Source organism: Vigna unguiculata, chromosome 11, assembly GCF_004118075.2.
Source record: "Vigna unguiculata cultivar IT97K-499-35 chromosome 11, ASM411807v1, whole genome shotgun sequence".
In the NCBI taxonomy this organism is placed as follows: Eukaryota; Viridiplantae; Streptophyta; class Magnoliopsida; order Fabales; family Fabaceae; genus Vigna; species Vigna unguiculata.
The window spans coordinates 4551060-4571385 of NC_040289.1; the positions used below are offsets into that span (position 1 = coordinate 4551060).

Sequence of the window (20326 nt, forward strand, 5' to 3'; positions counted from 1 at the left end):
TTAAAAAATGCATACACACATGCGCAATAGCGTCTGTGTTTACGCTAGTATTATACAAAGTCGATAATTAAGTTGGACACCTTGTCGCAGAGAATAAATTATTTTAATCATTTAATCAATTGACTTGTATACATACTCGTTTGTAATAAATTATTTATATTTTTTAATTGATTATTTGGAATTGTATGATATTTGCTTTTCATAAGCTTGTACTTTAAGTAAGTCTTCCTCTAGTTTCCCACTTTTTCTTGCATTACTTAGTTTTTCTCTTTTTGATGAATTTTAGTTTTATTAAAAAACCAATTGAGAATTGAACTTTTGTTTTTCTACTATAGTTGTGCCTAACTTTTCATGTGCAATTGTTGAGTGTTATTTCTAGAAAACATAGGAGATGCAAAGTATTCATATGTCGTTGTGATTTGTTGGCTTCAAAAAGCTTATGAGGATGTTACATAAAGGAATCAAACAAGACAGAAGTCATGGTATGTTGTTATTTTGGGAAGTGGATTTTCATATACAAAGGTAGAAAATGTGATAAAGAAAACGCCTCAATTTGAAACATTTCCTTTTATGATGCATGTATTCACATGGATTGTAGGGTTCGTTTGTGGTGAGTCACAATTGGTTATTAGTTTTTCTCATTTCAATTGAAAAACTTGATAATTAAAGAAAATGTTAGATATTTTTTATAACTATTTTTAATAGAAAAAAAACTACAGTAAATGATTTTTTTTTTTATAAAATTAAATTCCTTTACGTATGAATTAGTTTATAATTGTCTTTGATAGAGAAAATGAAATGAATTCCCTTACAAATTAAAATACTTTTATTTGTAAGTTGAAATTGATTTATATATAAAAAGTGGTTTCTAAAAGTGCTTTCCTTTTAACCTTTTTTAGAATTTGATTCTTAACTGTCTATGATCTCATGGGAGGTGGGAAGTTATTGCGATAATGTTTTGCTGCAATGATTTTACCATAAAATGTATATCATATTTCAAAAGTTAGTATACGAGAATTTTTATAAATTACTTCTTACATATGGTAAATATTAAATTTTTGTGTTGGTATGAACAAGTTTATTCGAATAAACTATAGAAAGTGATATCACCGCAAAAAGGAAGATGGATAAGATAAAAACTAAAAAAATTAGAAAAAGATTGGGAGATGCTTGGAAATTTCTTGTATTTATAATTATCTTTGCCATCTAAGCTAGAATTAGAATAAACTTAATCCAAGTTTAAAAATATGTAAAATGAGCTTTTTTATATGAACATAAAACAAATATTGAAGTCTAATATCATTTAGGAGTAATTTTCTAAAATTGGACTAAATTGTTGCAGATAAACTAGATCTTTCACATGCCCCTTGAACAAAATACATTTGTCATCAAAGAGCAACTTCGATAGAAAGGTCCAAAAAAATACTTCAAATTAGACTAAAATTATAAGAGGCAAAATTAAAGATATATTTCCCCACTTCCCAAAGACAACTTAACCATTCAAATTTGATATTTGTAGTTCTAGTTAATATTTGCACAAGACCTTTAGTTTGAATTTCTCTCTTCTTCTATAGGTTTGACTCTATATATTTGAATATCCTCAAATGAGAACATTCAAGGATCCTCATAATACTTACACTTTATGAAAATAAAGAAGCCAATGTTAGTGAAGTGCCTGTTAAAATTACTTCTGTTGATGAAGTTTTTGTAATATGTTGAACATCGTCCCTTCAAAATTAAATAACTTTATTAGATTTAAACAAAAAGAGATCAACCATTCAATTGCAACAATTACAAATTCACCTGTATACATCAAATTCATAGTAGGATTAAACACAATATATGTTTGATTTTTGGGACATAAATGTGTTAGAATGAATTGTGCGTGAAAAGAGAAATTAGTCACTAAAGGAAACATAAACAGGTGTTCAGTCACAGCTCATAGCGATTCACACCATGGTACGAAAGAGAAAGCAGAAGAATTAAAGGGATGATGAAATCCAGAGCAGAAGATTATATCAGTCTTCTGCTTCCCCTCCATCGGCTGATGTTCCTTGAGATTTTGCCATCTCCACAACTTCTCCAGGTGGTGGGTGGTCAAACTTGCAGGTCGCACCAAACTTGCATGTTCCAGTTTTCAAATAATATGGACAAATAACAGCACCCTGTCATGTAACAAAACAACAACCATATATTGTTTAAATATAACCTTGTTTTGGTAGAAATTTTGAGGCTGCTACGTAAGCTAGAGCTTATGTCCACAATGAAAGAATGCACATGGACGATTTGCTTAGACACATAAACAGCATCTACTAAGATTGTTTTGGTAAGCTCTCTTCACATGCAGCGAGACATATCAAGTGAATTGAAATAGGTTGACACCAAAGCCAAAGCCAGACTAGTCATATCAATCTTACACTTTTTGAAAATGTTAATAGAAAAATGCAAATAAAGCGACAAATTGAAGTATGCCCCTGAAAAAGATTTGACATACCTCTCTTCTTGGTAATCCTGCAGGAGTGAGCTTGACAGAAGCCTGCTTTGACAGTGATGGTGCTGAGCGATCAATTGGGTGATGATACTTGCATCTTTCACCGAATTTACAGTCGCCAGTTTTCATGTAAAACTACACGGCAAGCCATTGAATAGAAATATAAAACGAAATTAGAATTTAATGAGGTTGTGACACAAGTTCAGTAAATCAATAAGTTTCCATGAAGATTTAATAATTATCTTTCTCTATATGGAATAATATAATTAAAAAAGAATTAGTTAGTTAGTTAGTTACACTCACAATTGTTAGGTAAAATAGAATCAGTGTTACATGTATAAAGAGCTACGAAGCCCAGATACGACAGAGATACGACTAAATTGAAAAAACATAAAACACGGAACACGGCGTGTATATACATATTAGTTTCAAACTTTCAACTAACACATTCTCAACTAACACAAAAATGAATATAATCTACCTAATATCCAAAAAAGTGAAAAGTAGCAATCATATACAATTTTTTCCTTATTTTTATAATCATAATAGAAACTTATGTAATAAGTTTACAAGTTTATGGATTTTTTAGAAAATTATTGAATTTGTGATTATTAACATTGTGTTGGAGTCATGTCAAAATCATGTCAAATACAAAAAAAATGCCTTTCAAATTGGACTTTACTGAGATATGTGTCGTACAAGAATCGCAAGCGTGCCGGTGTTCGACACGTGTCGGACACGGGACACACCATTGATGAGGTGTGTCCGAGCTTCATAGATAAAGAGGAAAAGAGAGGAGGAGAGAAAATTGGCATCTTCAGCTATTGCTCAGTTATATTAACTTTAATTATCAACCACAACGTGAGCTTACTAATAAGCAGCCATGGAGCAGTGGTGAACACTATTAGAATGTAACTTCAAATTTTATGTAATTACTTAAAGAAAGGGAACTAATCCGACTGATCAAATTGTCTCCACTTTGTAACCAATTCACCTGTTTCAACACCCACTTTCCACATACTGGCTTTGGATGCTTTAAGGGAAATATCATATTGTCGATGACAAGAAAATGACATTAAAAACGTACTTGATAATCAACTTTATCCTAATCCCTTCCTTGAAATCTCAATAATGTGTCTGCTATTGCCATGACAATAAATTCATATTCAAGCCCCCAACATTAAGTTAATCTCATTCTAACCATACAATATATCAACAAATGTTTATTTGTTTCTAGCCTAGAAAATCACATAATGATACTTTGTATAATTCTTGATCTAACCTATTTCATGGTATTATTATTAAGGCTACCCTACCTTATTTAGCTTTTAAAAAAAACAGATTGATCTGAATTGAACCCTTAGCCCCCTGCATTTTTTAAATTGAATACTAAATAACCCAACAAATAAATACTGACATGTAAAATTCCAAATACGTATTGGCTGGAAATCTAATTACTATAACAAAAGACAAGTCTTTGCTTACATCACATTCGATCTGGCCAGGTCGTTGAGGATAGATGGTTTCTGCAATTCCCACCTGAGACTGGAAAACATGCCACATGCATAAGACATATTGAGTTTTGGGTAAGTCATCTACGATGACATCTCATGGAAATGCAGTTTAGAATCATTATTTTTTTTGTTTGTTTAGTTGTTAATATTGTGAATTGTTAAGAGCATATCTCAAACTTGTCCTCCTACATTATTGAGTCAAAACAGCAAAGAGGCTTCACCACTATAAACCCAAACATGTATTTTTCTAAGAGAAACATATCCTACGCATATAATGCACTAGACGAGCAGCAGCATCTCAAAAACATTATGCTTAACATTTAAGGCAACCAGGAAACTATGGAAGACAAACAGAATACGAGACTTGAGGCAAAAACAATGAAAAATACAAAATGAATGGCTATAGCACACACCCACAAAAAACCGTACCTAATTACTTAATATTGATTTAGAATGGAAGATGAGCAAAAGTACACCACACAAATATTCTTCTTCTTTGAGAATATAACTAAGAAAAATATTACTTTTACAATGTTTACTTATCACCAATACTTATCCGTTTAAATCTATCAAGCAATGATTCAATGTTCCATGTTTGACTGTATACTAGAATACTATGTGTTCATTTGGTGGATAACCAGAAATATACAACACATTAAGAAACTCAGTCTGAAGCATCTACAGTTCCAGCCCCTACCCCACAATAACGAGCATCAGGGATAACATTATTTGCAATTTGAATTTGTCAATCCTCTACGACAATAAGTACAGTAGCAATTTCCACATTACCATTGGATTTGACAGCCTTGGGTCAAAACCTTGATAAACAGACATAGCTGGACTGAGAAGTCCAATATTCAGACTAGTAGCTGAGGATGGAAAAATAGAAGCGCCTAATCCAGCAATGGGTGGATTAATTGCTGCATGAAAGTATGATCATGTGAAATAGTTGTTTAGAAAGGAAAAAATATGAACAATCAATATGTTATACATACCATTCCTATCAGGATGATTGTAGCGGCAAGTGGCACCGTACTTACAACTGATTCATATGAATGAAAAAAAAAAAATTAAGGATATTTAATCCAAAGAACATGTGCTATGCCTAGCTTATTATGGAGAAATAATCACCTTTTATGCAGTTTCCTATGAGAGCTAGGGAAAAATAAGTATGACTTCCTCTAAAATTATGAAACCAATTGAAAATAAACCAATACTTACCTGCCAGTTTTCATGTAGAATGGACAATCCACTTCCCCCTGTCAGAAGAAAATTGCACAGTAAAACACAGGCTTTTACAAAATGAAGGCAACAAATTAGAACGGAAAAGGTCGTCACAAGCTAGAAGTCAAGGAATGTATGGGTATCTTATTGTTTAACTATAGAAAAAAGAGATGCATTGAGCATAAACCAAGTTCTTCCAAGAGACAGTACGGAGACTTTATTTATATTGAGAAAACAAAAGCAATAGAATATTTAAAAGATATGTGATATCCACTAATATAAAGATACGAACAAGTAAAATGTATTTAAGAATGCATATATAACATAAATACTGCTTATTTAAAGGATTTGCTCATTATTTCACAATTATAACATTGCCCATCAGCTTACTGCAATTATGATCAATCATTGGTCCTCCTACAGAATTTGTCAATTTGTTAGTCCACTTTTTACTGGAGTTGATAAATTCCTGGTGATGTCTCCAAATTCCAACTTTTCTCTAATGAAAAGACAGTTGTCACATATAAGGTTCATTTGGGATTTTTCGTCATGTTTAAGCTCTTTGAGAAGTTGATTTAGACATACAAGCTTGTAAGTGTCTAATGTCAGTGTCCTGTATTCCACTTCTGCACTTGACCTTGCCTTGATATTTTGTTTTTTACTTTCCCATGATATTAAATTACCTCCAACAAGTCAGCGTCATAATACCCAACAATTTGATTATTTTCATGAGACCTTTGATAGGAATACTCTTAATATCTGCATCCTAATGGTCTCAACAAGGAGAGTTTAAAATCTGACTTACTATGCTCACAGCAATGACAATGTTAGGACGAGCCACAATGAGTTAATTTAGCTTACCAATAAAACTGTCCATATCTCACAGGATCACAACACAATTTTCCTTGGTCAATTACAAGTTTGACACTCGGATCCATTAGGGTGTCACAAGTTTAGCATTTAACATCTCTATTATCTCACGTGTTCAAGATCTTTTCTCTAGAAATGTTCTGCAAGATATTGTTTAGGTTAGACAATACCCTCATTACTATATGTAATAACAATTTCTTAGGGAAAATGATGATAAAACAAAGAATGATCAGCACCACTTTGTATCATTCCAAACTGTTGGATATCAGTTTGAAATGCCCAAACCATCAACACCCAACGATTGATGTGCCAGTTGGAAGAGGAACCAACTCCTAAATACCACTACTAAGGAAGACACACATCTCATCAATCATCATTGTTGCTACTTTGAGTGAGATAAACGTGACTTGATAATAGGAACAAAAGATAACAAGGATAAAAGTGTAATGCACGATGGGAAGTTTATTATAACTGAGGTTAGTATGGCGGAGATAAGGGTTACATGGGTCCCATACTAGAATGTCAATACATCATGAATGGTGTTGAAATGAAATGTTATTTTTATTAGTTTTCTTGTGTGTACCACCTTTAGGGTTAGGGTTTTAGACAAGTGCCTTGCCTCTTCTTTTTATCCTATAAATACATCAACAAAAGCCCTACAATGTAAAGCAGATATACATTTTATTTTCTCCATCTCTTTAATTCAAGTTGGTATCAAGAGCCTTACTCACCTCTGTCCATTGTCTTTAAGGTAGCTGCCACCATCCCCTGCCATAAAGTGCAATATTTCTTTTGGCAAATTCAGGGTTAGGTGTCTCGAGGAGCACAACCAATCTCCGATGGTCCCTAATTCAAAATATCTTTGACATGCAACTCACCTCCAGGCCCTCTTTAGGCACGTGTCTCCCACGTGTCATCTTCCTAGTGTTGGAATCACACTGAACTGCTATTATTTGTCTTGTCAACGCCTTCTAAGCTTGTTACTGCCCTTGTTGTCTTTATTCATTGGCAGTAGCTCCCAACTAGGGTTTTTCCTTCAAGGCTAGGGTTTTTCCTTCTCTCCTCAAATTTGGTGTGGTTGTCTTTAGAATGACTTCTCCCATTTCTACTACTACTATGACCACAACAAAGCTCATATGGAAAGTTTATTTATCTTGGCCTACTTCCATGGTGTTATGGTTGCTATGTCAAGGATATCATGATTATTTGGAGAAGGATGTCATTGCTATTGCAAATAAAAAAAACTTCAGTGGCAAAAACTGGTCTTCTAGTTATGTGCTATTTTATGGCAATCAATTGAACAAGATGTCTTAGAAATTCTAAGATTGTACAAGACATCTTCCATTTGAAAAAATGCATAAGATATTTTTGCTAATGAAATTCAATGCTCTTTTATGCAACTCAAAGAGTAGCCTCTTTCAAATAGACCAATCATGTAGCAAAAGGTTGAGTTATAGTAGAAGAATTGAAGAGATTGTTGGAATAATAATTAGGTCTAGTTATGTTAGTGTAGTCAGTAGGCCTGAAGCAAGGAGTTGTGTGTTTGGGTTATCTCTAATTATTGTTCCTAGTTTTGTAGCTAGTAGTCTAGGATAGTCTCTTGACCTTCCATCTTCCTATTGTATCAACTCTTAATCAATATAAATAGTAGAACATGAGATGGGTCCTTTAAGCCCTCTAGAAATATATTTTTGTGTTTAATCTCAAGTTGTTATCAGAGCGGGTCGATCCCGCTCTGGTTTTCTTGTCTTGTCTTGGTTGTTGGACGTAGTCACTAGTGTCCGCATCTATCCACCTCCGTTTGCTGCTGTCCACCACTATCTACAACTGTCCACGTTTTTTTTAAACTGCCCAATTTGTCTAACGCTGTCGTCCACCTCTATCTACAACTGTCCACGGTTTTTTTTAAACTATCCAACGCTATTAACCATTGTTCTTTGCCCGTCCGCCGCCGACTACCGTCGTAGTTTCGTCGGACAACCACCGGATTTGGATCGCCTCTCCAAGCAATAGCCAACCCTTTAGTGAAGCAGATCATTTAGTCTTTTACTATCATACATCTCTCGAGAAATGTGTTTATTTAATAGTTTATGTTGATGATATAGTTATTACAGGAAATGATGCTGCTGGAATATCTCAACTGAAGGAGTACTTGTAGGGATCTTGGAAGCCTCAAATACTTCTTGAGCATTGAAGTAGCTCAGTCAAAAGATAGAGTTGTAATCTCTCAAAGGAAGTATGCCCTTGATATATTATAAGAAATAGGTATGATTGATTGTAGACAAGTAAACCATCCTATGGACCCAAATCAAAAGTTAATGACAGAAGAAGGTGAATTATTCTTTGATCCAGAAAGATATAGAAGGCTAGTTGGAAAGAATTAGGGGGGCATATTAGGAAGACACAAAAGGTTTACGAAAGAAAGAAGTGGAAACCAATTGCATGGGGACCACAAGCCCACACACGTTGATTCTGATACTAACATAATTGCCTACGTGGCTTCTAGAAGGAGGAGGGGAGATCTTTCGTTTTGGGAGGCAGAGAGAGGGAGGGTTTTAGGGGGGTTTTCCGTTGGAGGAAAGGGGGGGCTGGTTTTTTTCTGGACAAGGAGAACCAGATAGTTAGAAGGCAGGGCCATGGAAAGAGGGTTATCCTCAAACAGTTGTTTTTGAATTCAATAATACAATCCGTATTTTCTTTTCATCTCTCCTTTTCTTTGTGGTTACTTATTAGTACCTAAAAAAGACTCCTGGGCAAGGGTTCTTATATGAAGATAAAGGAAGCATCCACGTCTCACTGTATGTTTCCCAATAATAGGATGTCTTCTTCCTCTCTCAAATATAAAGTTCCTCACTCTATAATTTTTCCAAATAACCCTTTATACCATGTTTCTCCATGTGTGTTTGGGTGTACTTGTTTCATTCACAATGTCTCTCCAAGTCTTGGCAAGCTTTTTGTAAAAGCTTGATGTATAAACGTTATTCTCCCTCAACTAAAAGGTATTATATGTTTGCTAATTTCACCTTCTTTGAGGATGCACCTTCATTGCTATACTTGAAGAGGTAATGGAGAAACATCAAGTTATAGCAGAGTCATTGTTGGAGAGACCTGAATGTCCTAATTGTGCATTCATCATTTGAGGGACAACACATGCACATATCGATGCTGATGGAGATAATAAAGGTCATGTGACTCATATCCCAAGTTGTTAGAGATCAAACATTGACTAAAGATATAATTAAATTATAATATATAAGTGAGTGCAAATCTTACCTAATAAGTTTGTTTTGTGAGATTGAGTTAGATTTAAAATTCACTTTTTGAGATGGTATTACCTATTCTAGTGAAATTTGTTAGGACTAATGTCATCCACTATTGAACCACCCATAAATATCTAGTCTCACACTCGAGATGTATAACCTTCAGCATGAGACAATGCATTGGAAATCCTACATCGACTAGAGATATGACAAAATTATAATATAAGTTCATGCAAACTTAACCTTACAAACTAATTTTTTTATATTGAGTTAGACTAAAAGTCCACTTTCTAAGAGTCATCTTGCCCAATACTCGATCCTACAAGGTAACATCTTGCCCAAACTAATTTGGAAGCCCAGTTGAATAGTTAGACCCACCCATCTTCTCAATATTAAACATATGGTTAAAAATGCTAGAGAATATGTTCTACGTGTTGATTGGGTGCTGGAAGACGTTTTTTTATTTCTTAAAATCCAGAAAAAAATAACCTGAGGGAAAATTAGATCAAACCATTGAATAAGCTTTGACGGAGCCACCACCACAAGGGTAGGAGTTCATGAAACAGGCAACCTAGGTGCAAGTTGGTTGGCCTTCAGGTGCCACCACAAGTGTCGATTGGAGATTTGGGTTTGTAGGAGAGAAGTCATTTGGGGTTGTAGGAGAGAAGTCGCATGTGAGGGCACATGGATGCGTGGTTTTATATAGGTGTTTATACAGTTGGATAGATTAGTGCAACCCAATCCCAACCTTGTGCTTGCCGGAGAAAATGGAGGTTGCCAGAACAATGCACGTGAACTTGAGAGAAAGGTTCACCAAAAGAAAAAATCCTCTAGAGAAGATGAGTCTACTAAGCCAATACAGTTTTAAAAAATCCTCTAATTACCATGTTAAACTATAGGAAAGAGAGAGACATTGAGCTGAAACTATATGTTTTTGAGATAACACATGCTTTGTTTATACTGAGATAACAAAATTAATACAATGAATAGTGAAGATTTGATATCCTCTTTACAAATATATGATACAGGAATAAAAATATTCCAAGTAATACATATACAATCTAGATATTCCTTATTATAAAGGATTTGCTCCTCATTTCTATAATTACAGCACTTATAATATAAATTAGAGGAATGCCAGGAACAAAATCTTTTCAACACACCCTCTTCTACTAGTTAAAATTAACCAACTATAAAAGTTGTGTTCCTAGCATTTCTATAAGCTATAACTTCATATACCATCAAAGTAAAACAGTAACCAATCCAATCCCTGAAATTCAATATCATTATTTCTACTACAATTGTTAATTTCAGTCAGCAGTTCAAAGCAGCATACATCTAGCAAATAATAGAATGAATTGGAAAAATCAATAAATTTGGCAAGAGCATGATACTAAATGAATTGATGCGTCTTTCCTTTGATCAAAGGACGGACACCAAAGGATAAAGATTTACCAGTCTTACTGGAAGTCCTTTGCTATTTTGCAATGATGGAGATATAAGAGACTTAATTGGTTGTGTATCTCCAAGGGCTCCTCCTATCATAGAATTTATTTCTGTCTGTGCAGCAGTATGACTCAACTCATCAGACGACTGAATCTGGATATCCTTGGGGTGATGGAATTTACAAGAAGCACCAAATTTACATTTTCCAGTTTTCATGTAGAACTGCATAAATATTCAAACATCGCATAAGCCATATAGATAAGTAAAATCTCATGTTAAGGGAAGGTGTAAATTACTAACCGAGCATGGGGGCTCTGATGGCCTGTCAGGTAAGCCAGAAGTTACATCATCATTTTCAGAGGAAACCTTAGGATGATTAAATTTGCACTTTGAACCAAACTTGCATCTCTGAGTTTTCAGAAAGAACTGCAATGTATTGGATTCAAATGAATTAGAAAATGCCCAAATACATATGAAGAGAGAGAGAGAGAGAAAAGGCAAAATATGCTCACTGGACAATCTGGTACCCCTGGTCTCTCAGGAGGAGTTTCACTTATAACAACATTTGGAACCTAAATCAGGTATCAATCAATCATGTGCATCATCAACAAATTAGTACAAACCAAATTTTCTGGACAATAAGATTTCATCTTGTGAGATAAAAACCCAATGCAAGCAGAGAAAGAAATAGAAATAATATGAAGGGTAAGAAACACAATATTTACTCACAACATGAGATAACTAGAACAAGAGTGATCGTAGCATACAAAATAGGCAGCCCATGTAGATTTTAACCACAATATTTGCCACACCCATCCTAAACCTCAAAGGGTAATAGATTCTTCTAGAGAAAAATTGATTAACATTGTTGTAAAATATCATTCTGATAAAGTTGCACAGGAAGTACATAGACTAATGCATAAAAATATGCCTATAAAGTTGCCAAATCAAAAAACTGAAACAGGATTATCAGCTCAGAACAAAGATATAGAAAGTAAGATTAAGAAAGATAATGCGGCATTTGGGGGCAATAACCTCCTTCACAAAAATTAAACACAATTTATGTTTCTTTACCTTCCTCACTAACTTTCTTATACTACTAATAGCCTGATAGCCTAATAGTATATCCCACTCTTTTCCCCCTTCCACACACACATTGTGGTTGGCAAACCAAGTTCTCAACCCATCTCATATTCCCCCTCATGTATCCTGCAAAGGGTGCCCAAGAAGAAAGTATGCAGTAGAGATTTTGGAGGAAAGTAAAGAAACTAGCTTGTACTGAGTTCCCCATTTCACATTTGTGGAGACTCCCACAGTTCCACTACATCCCAAATACGGTTGGCCACTATCAAACCCCAGGAATTATTGAAGACACAAGTCCAGATTATCTTACAGCTAAACAAGATATTTTTGTTAGCTCTACCCTTAGAGATAAAGGGTTTTTAATGAGACCACTAAAGATAAAATGTGAGGTTCATATTTTATTAAAATAAAACATGTCAAGATGTATCTCTTGTCTCCACTAGTTTTGTTAGTTCAAATGACTAAGAAACATATCTTCATCTCGTAAGTCCTCAAGCTAAATTTATAACAAGGTTCATTCGTATGATTTGCATGCTCCAGCCTCTGGCAAAAGCATTGGGATATTACAATTAGCCATTAATCTTTAATATTATTAGAATATATATGGTAATAAAAGAACTATCGAACTATAATATTTTCCTGTGTTTATTCTATTATAATTTATAATTTTACTCTATTACAAATAATAAATATTTCTAATATACAGTTTTCACAGTGAAAAAAATTGAAAACGAGGGTTTTTGCTACAAATGTAGCTAATATAAACACTGGAAAAACATTAGTTAAATTGGTATATAATACTCTACCATACATTCATATATAGATATTTAACTCTATAACTTTCTATAAAATATAGAATCGTAAGAATACATGTTAACTTTACAGTTACCAATAGTAAATGTACTACTATACACTACAATATAATTTTCATAGGCATAAAAATAATAATAGTGATAATAATGGCAAACAGTCACCTCTTTCCAATCCCGGATTCCACCCTCAGGAACCCAACCAGGATGGTCAAACTTGCAGCTATCTCCAAACTTACAGGTTCTTGTGAGCATATAGTGGGCACAATCTTTCTCTCCTGGCCTCTGTGGATATATAGTCATATTGGAAGCACTTTCATATCTAGGGCGCTTGGCCAGTGAGTTTGTAGAATACCAAGCTTCACTTTGCCCAATTGTACCCAAAATGGTTGGATGGTAGAGAGCTATAGTACATAATAGACGGGTATATACAAAAAACCAAAGCAAACGTATAATGTTACGTTATAAGTTTGACTAAGAAAATAATTTTCCACAAAAAGCATACGTTAATAAATATAATGGATATACTTTATATAAAAAATAAAATATACCAACCACACAACATGGCATATTCCTAAAAATACGTAAAGTAATAACTATATGGACGAATTGAAGTACACAATGGTCAGCGTCGCCTTGTCGCCTTGTCGGTAAGTAACAAGTAACGCACTCAGAAGAAAAGCAAACCCGGACAATCTTTTTTCTCTCCTTAGCTACTATAATCAATGTTGTTCATAATAAGTTGCATGCATTCAATAATAACAGAATCTATCCTAATCATATCTCCGCTCATTCGCTATACCAGCCACTAATCTGCATCATCAATTGAGATTCCAAAATCATATCCATAACTAACCCTGTCCTGGCAGCCAGAGTCCATCATAACCAGAGACAATGAAATTTAACCTGGATACTCCGATGGCCAAAACACAAATTAATCACTAAAACTTTAAAACAAGAGTAAAATACTAACAAGACAACAACCAATACAAACTACACTACACTACACTACTCTGCACAACACAACAACTCTATGATGTGCTTCACATCCTCACCCTCAGGACCACCTATCATATCATCTCAAACATAAACTCCAAGTACTGAGCTTATCTTGCTAGAAAACTGAAACAACAAACATGTGCTTCAAGAACTAAACACAATGAGTGAAATCTCTGTTACTTCATTTCAAAGTAAACACGACATTGAGCTCATTTACTCAGTCCCTGTTTGGATTCAACGTAGAGAAACAAACAAACCCTTTTCTAATACTAAAAACAAAAACTCATTTCTTTTGCTTTAACCTAAGTTCGTAGATTCCAACATACAAGAGGACTCAGTGAAATCTCGGTTACTTCATTTTTACATTAACCTAAACTCAATAGGTTCAACTTGGAGAAATAACGAATCAGCTAGTTCTAAAAACCAATCTACGGAAACAAGCACTTTTGACCTAGACAAAAAAAAGAGAGTAAAAGGGGGAAATGTGAGAAACTAACCGTCGGAGGAGCGTTTGAAGTCGAGGGAGGAGGTGGCGGCGGAGGAGGCCCAGGGGGAGAGGTAGTTGGCGGCGGAGGAGGAGACGATGCGGGAGGTAACACCGGGCGGGGCAATGTCGTCGGCGAGTGAGGAGGAGAAGCGGAGGGCGGTGGAGTCGGCGGCGCGGTGGTGGTGGTGGGAGAGGAACATGGTTGAGGAGTCGGAGTCGCGGAATCGGTAGTTGGTGGAAGGGCTGTAGGAGGAGTAGATGTGGTTTTCCATTTTGACGGAAACTGAAACGAGAAAACGATGTTGGTGTGAGTCACGGGAATAATGCTTGTGTTAGTGTTATGGTTGCTTTGGCTTGAGAATTTGATACTAATAAGTGAGTGAATGAGTGAGATTGCACTTTGCAGAAGTGTGTTTAGTGGGACTTTACAAGCCTGGTGAGACCTCACACACAACCTTTTTCTTTAACTCTCTTTTAGCTTTTTGCCTTTTTTCCTTCATTTGCAACCTCATGATCCAGTATCAACAAGGTATATAATAAATATTAGTTTAGTGGTTATTAGATTGATTGTAGTTAAAATGATCATTTTTCATTCAAAATGTACATATTTTAATGCTTGATTATCTCCTTTGATATAGGAAGTAGATTATACCAAAAATATAGTTAAATAATCTATTAATATATATATATATATATATATATATATATATAATATTTTTGAAAGGTGGAGAATTTTCTTATGGATGTATCTTATATGTCCTATCTTCTCTTTTATATTCATTGTTATTTTTTTTTAGTTTTATTTACATTTTTAAAATCATTCATATTTTTCAATATTATTAGAGATGTTAAAATGAGTTTTAACTCATGAGTCAACCCGAGTTATCACATGTTTAGGTTAGGTTAAAAAAAATTATTTTTTTCAAGAGTGAGATGAACTGAACCTGACTCACTTAATCCACGGGTTAAAAAGGTTTGAATCGGATTAAATACGGGTTGACCCGTAACCCACTAACAACCACACTTTATTAATATTTTTTACCACTTTTTTTATAAGATTTTTATTATATTTATTTATTATTTCTAATTATATAGGTTTAGAATTGACCTTTTTAAATGCTAAAATGTTGTTCAATAATATTTGAATAGTTTGAATGTTTAATTTATTTGTTTGTCAAGTTATATAAGTTGATACTTCAATCTTCAACTACTATCTTTATAATAATATTTGGAGAATTAGGTGAACACTTGATTCCACTATTGTAAAAAAATAAATAAATTGAGTCAATGCACTTTTATTGTACTGTAATAAATTGTAAAAATAAAATATTTGTAAGTGAGTTATTCCACTAACATACCACCATTTATTATGTAATTACAATCATCATTTATATATTTTTTATTAAAAAATTATACACATTCATGATGATTGAAGAATAAATGTTTTGTTTCTTAAAAAAATAGAAAGGTGTCGTAGATAATTTAGTTAGTGTTCCTACAGAACAAATAAGAGATGTTAGGAACACAAATATCGTCTTACCTCAATTCTCAACCTCTCAAGTTGACTCCTTTTCGGCTTGCATATGCCATCTGCCATCTGCCAGTGTATGCGGTTTGGACCTTTGAGGGGTTACCTACGGAGAGGGCTCCGATGATCAAGTCAGTGAAAGGGCTCTCAAAAAGTCAAATCTCTTATCAAGGGATTAATGAAAGCATACCTTTAATTATTGGGATCCACGTGTATTTATAGAGTCATTAATTATGCCTACCCTTCTAATGGGCTGGGCCATTGTTTGGGTCCTAGATGGGCCTAGGCCAAGCACAAGCCCCGAGTTAGTGTTTGTTGGTATCAGGGGTCTTGCCTGCAACATTTGAAGTTTGGTGTTATCAACAGATTACGTCTTACCTTTTGAAGTAGGCGGCCTAGACCGCTATGTGTTTCCGCTTGACCGGTTACTTACTTGATAATTTCATTTGTGGGGTTATGTGTAGGCGGGTTTGGCCGTGCGATTTTCTTGGTCCGCCTAGGTGCAGTACAATTAGTGATGTATGTTAATTAGGTAGTTAGTAGTATGCTTAGGATAGATCTAAAATCAATAATGATCATGTTTAATCATTATATCTCTTGTTCTCCTTCCATTTTCTTCTTTGTTCTTGTGAGTGTGTTTTAACAAACGATATATAGAGTTATGTTAATTGATGACCTATGTGTGATGACCACTAGCTTGTGAGATATTATGTTGTGTGAGAAATCTTAATCTTGTGGTTTTTTTTATCTATTTTGTAAAACTTTTTGATTTTGGAATTTAGTAAGGTTCAAAGGGTGAATGGAGGTTGTGGAAAATTTGTCAAAATGAAAGGTGATCAGAACAAAGGCAAAATTTTGATAAGAAAAACATGTAGTATTATGCTTGTAAAAAAGGGGTTCATTTTGTAGATGAATGCTACAACACTAAAGGAAAACAAGTGAAGGAGAATGAAGCTAAAAAGGCACAAGTTGATATTGATGATTTTGATTCAGGTCCTCTTCTTGTCATGGTGATAACATTAATTGTACTAAATTTGATAACTTGTATTTGAACATTGAATGTTCAATTCACATGATAGGAAATAAAGAGTTCTTTGGTAGTATTGATGAAGAAGTTAAGAGAAAGATAAAGTTTTTAAATAATAACATTGTTACAACTGAAGGGATGGACAAATTTTTGATTCAAAGTAAAGATGAAAAATAATAATTCATAACACATGTTCTTTGTGTACCATAAATGAAGATTAACTTGTTAAGCCTTTAACAATTAGTAGAGAAAGGCTATGTCGTGAATATGGAGAAAAAAATGTGATGAAAGTCACTAATTCTAAAGATTCCTTTATCAAAGAACAAAACCTTTAAAATTTGGATTCATATTCATGAAAACATTATTTTACATTTATTATGGGATATTAGAATTTGCATTTCCATTAAACATTTAGACATATAAGTTTTAAAAGCTTATGAATATGAAAGGAATGGTGCATGGTTTGCCCCTTATAAAGTACTATGAAGGTTGTATCATAAGCATACATAATAGGAATCCCTTCAAATAAAAAATTTCATCAATAAAAAAAACCATTGAAATTCATATATTCAAATATGTGAGGTCCTATGTGATGTGTAACACCCTAGACGAATATTACTTAGTACACAAAAAAATATAATTAAAATTCAATTTGATACCATTCCCAACACATGGGAAAATTTAAAACTTCGTCAACATGATCCATTACAAGTTCCAAAAACTAAAATCAACTTAAAAAAAAGAAGAAAATATTATGAAATATAGTTCTTTTAAAGTTCTTTCAAAATTCCCCACAACTAGCCCCCATCTCCTCACCTATGTCTCGCCAGCATCACTTGAAACCACATATGCTCCCATGTGACAGTGCCACACGATCATCGCACAACCACAAGCAAAAAGGGTGAGCTTAATAAAATAAAACATATACAAATCACATAATCACCTCACCAAACAACATAACACGACAAGATACCTATACATTGAGTCTTTACATCACAAGGTAATTACGCAGCCATAACCTCATAAACCATACGAGGCCAACACAACCAGACACATCATTACTTTATTCAACTAGAGTCTTAAAGATAACACAACCCATCTACGAATTTGCCCGCTCGTAGTCTAACCTCTACAAACCTACCCGCTCGTAGTCCAACCAATATTCAACCCTCAACTTACAAACCTCCTCGTTTGTAACATTTCAGCATAAACATAACCATAACCCAACATGAAGAATCTATAGGATTCACGCTTCATCACCCAATTCATGTAGGCACACATAGAACACAAATAACTTAGCTCCTCAATACCACAGACCACCAAGCCATCACACACATACATGCATAACACACACAAAAATGAGAAAAAAAAATTCTTGGAAAACTGCTTGGCAGAACAAAACTGTCACCCGACGATTACTGTTGTGGTCCGTCTGGTTGATCTGCGACACTGCCTGGCGCTCCAATGCGCAGTGCCTCCCTATCCCATATCTCGCCTGGCAGTTTAGTAGCGTTGCCAAATGTTAGTGAAAACAGCAAGTGCATCGGTCGCACGTAGCAAGTAATAAATATATCTTTCTCTCTACAGAGACTTGTGCGACACATGACAAATCTCATAATTCATAACACAAATAGACAACAAAGCTCACAAAACACAAAGAAACTATTTTTGGTATTTTATCAAACAATTAGTGTGCAACAGAAATTTAAGATAAATTATATACCATTGCCAAGACTAGATTTCTTTCACTTTATTCTCATGCATTCACAAACATCTTAATTACAATTTCATGTCAAAATCAACTGACAAGAATACTTAAATCATATTCCTAGTGACTTTGAGTCTATGATAACTCATCAAGTTTCAATTCCTTGAATCCTCAACAAGTGAAATCATGCATTAAGTTAAGAGTCTTAAGATTACTAATGAATCATGTTCTATCTTTAAATACAAGCTCCATTAGGTATTCAATTTTAGTTCTAGGTTCAAAAGACATTTTCCAACACCTCAAGAACCACAAATCATGCATGGGTGGCCAACCAAAGCAAGCTTTAAGCATGGAAATCAAATACTAACATAGAAATGGAAAAGCATATGGATTAACATCACACAATACATAAGAATTAAGTTCATTACATCTAATCTCAACATATAGGTTTAGCTCTCCATGGTGGAGAACCTAGGTTTTACAAATGGAAACCAAAGAGAAGATGCAAGCCCTTTTTCAAGATTATTGGCAGCTGCTCCATGCTCCAATTGCGCCTCCCCTTTGCATCAACACCTCCAATTCGTAGATCCTCTCCCTCATCAACCCCAAAAGGGAGAAAAAACCATGGATGAAGATTGAAGACCCAAAGATGAGTGGGAGAGCTTACCAAATCCTCAATCAACCTCCAAGGGCCTCTCTTAGTCACTCTAGGTGAAGAGAAGTCGTGGGAGGAAGAAATGATCTTGAACCCTCATGAGAAAACATGTTTAAATACCCATTTTCGACCTATCAGCGTCGTCACTGCCTGGCGCCATCTCAGCACCGTTGGGCTTTATCAGTAAAATCGCAAAACTGGCAACTCTTGAGAGTTACCGCCTGGCAGCATGTCTCCACCGCTCGACAACAAGTTTTGCGAATTGAATGACGCTCAACCTCACTTTCCACCGCTCAGCCTTATGTAGTTTGACATCATTTTGTATTTAAAGCATTGGGCGTGATTCCTTGGTGTTCGGCATGGGTATTTGGCTCAAAATCAAACTTTTACTTTCCAAAACATGCTCCCTTAGGTTCTTGCTTGTTTTCATCCACTATGATTGCTCCCTATTCATTTATTCACACACTTAAAAGAGAGATTAGAAGTAAAACAAGCATAAAATAGCTAAAACACAAAAATAATACAAAGCACACTAAACTTGAGAATATAACAAGATAAAAACTAGGAAAGAGTTGATTTATTCATGAAAATAAACACAAAAAAAGAAGTAAAAATAGACGTTATCACCAGACGCTATACCAGTAGCACCAAATATTGTTGCTCATTTACGATCCATTTACAGATTTTCACCACCCAATAATTCAACCACAGGTTCCAAACACAAAAACATCATTCACATATTGCAAACATGAACCACAAGATGGAATACCACTAATTAAGTGTTCAAGACATGCATAACAACTAAACCTTCAAAACACCATAACCAATCAACAAGAACTCACCATAAGAATCTCATTTATCATGGGATCAAAAAATCGACATCTACGACAATAACCATAATATGTTCCTCATTCCAAACCCATGTTTAACATGCATACAAGACTTCCACTTGCACAACGTAATTTACATACTCACATCTCATCTAGATATTCAATTTTTAATGTTTTTCAACCCATCTCTAGTTAACCAATTATCCTTTCAACATTATTAGGTATTCATGCTTAGCACATCAATCTTTATAAAAAATCCTATTGGTACAATGAAAAGAAATACAATTCTACCACCACCAATTCATGCATATCACACACTTCTTTAAACACACCAAAATTCCACAAAATAGTGGCAATTTGACCATTCCATAACATTATAATAAACATTTGAAAGT

General features: G+C 34.4%; 1 protein-coding gene across 1 annotated transcript; it reads right to left on the bottom strand.

Annotated features, from left to right (window-relative positions):
* Nucleotides 1–1754: 1754 nt before the first annotated feature.
* LOC114169755 (zinc finger CCCH domain-containing protein 37) lies at nucleotides 1755–14629 on the bottom strand. The gene is made up of 11 exons (XM_028055042.1): nucleotides 14194–14629; nucleotides 12863–13101; nucleotides 11318–11377; nucleotides 11106–11231; nucleotides 10815–11027; nucleotides 5227–5264; nucleotides 5001–5047; nucleotides 4795–4925; nucleotides 3977–4036; nucleotides 2495–2626; nucleotides 1755–2165 (listed from the first exon to the last, which is right to left on the bottom strand). Exons 1-11 carry the CDS (start codon nucleotides 14453–14455, stop codon nucleotides 2019–2021), a joined length of 1455 nt encoding a protein of 484 aa, XP_027910843.1. The 5' UTR covers nucleotides 14456–14629; the 3' UTR covers nucleotides 1755–2018.
* Between the last annotated feature and the right edge of the window lie 5697 nt (nucleotides 14630–20326).

What these genes read in the sequence shown, in the direction of transcription:
- LOC114169755 (XM_028055042.1), bottom strand. Translation starts at nt 14,455, where the DNA reads ATGGAAAACCACATCTACTCCTCCTACAGCCCTTCCACCAACTACCGA. An exon ending in CTTCAAACGCTCCTCCGACG is followed by an intron (nt 13,102 to 14,193) that starts GTTAGTTTCTCA and finishes TATGTACTATAG; the next exon opens with CTCTCTACCATCCAACCATT. An exon ending in GAATCCGGGATTGGAAAGAG is followed by an intron (nt 11,378 to 12,862) that starts GTGACTGTTTGC and finishes TACCTGATTTAG; the next exon opens with GTTCCAAATGTTGTTATAAG.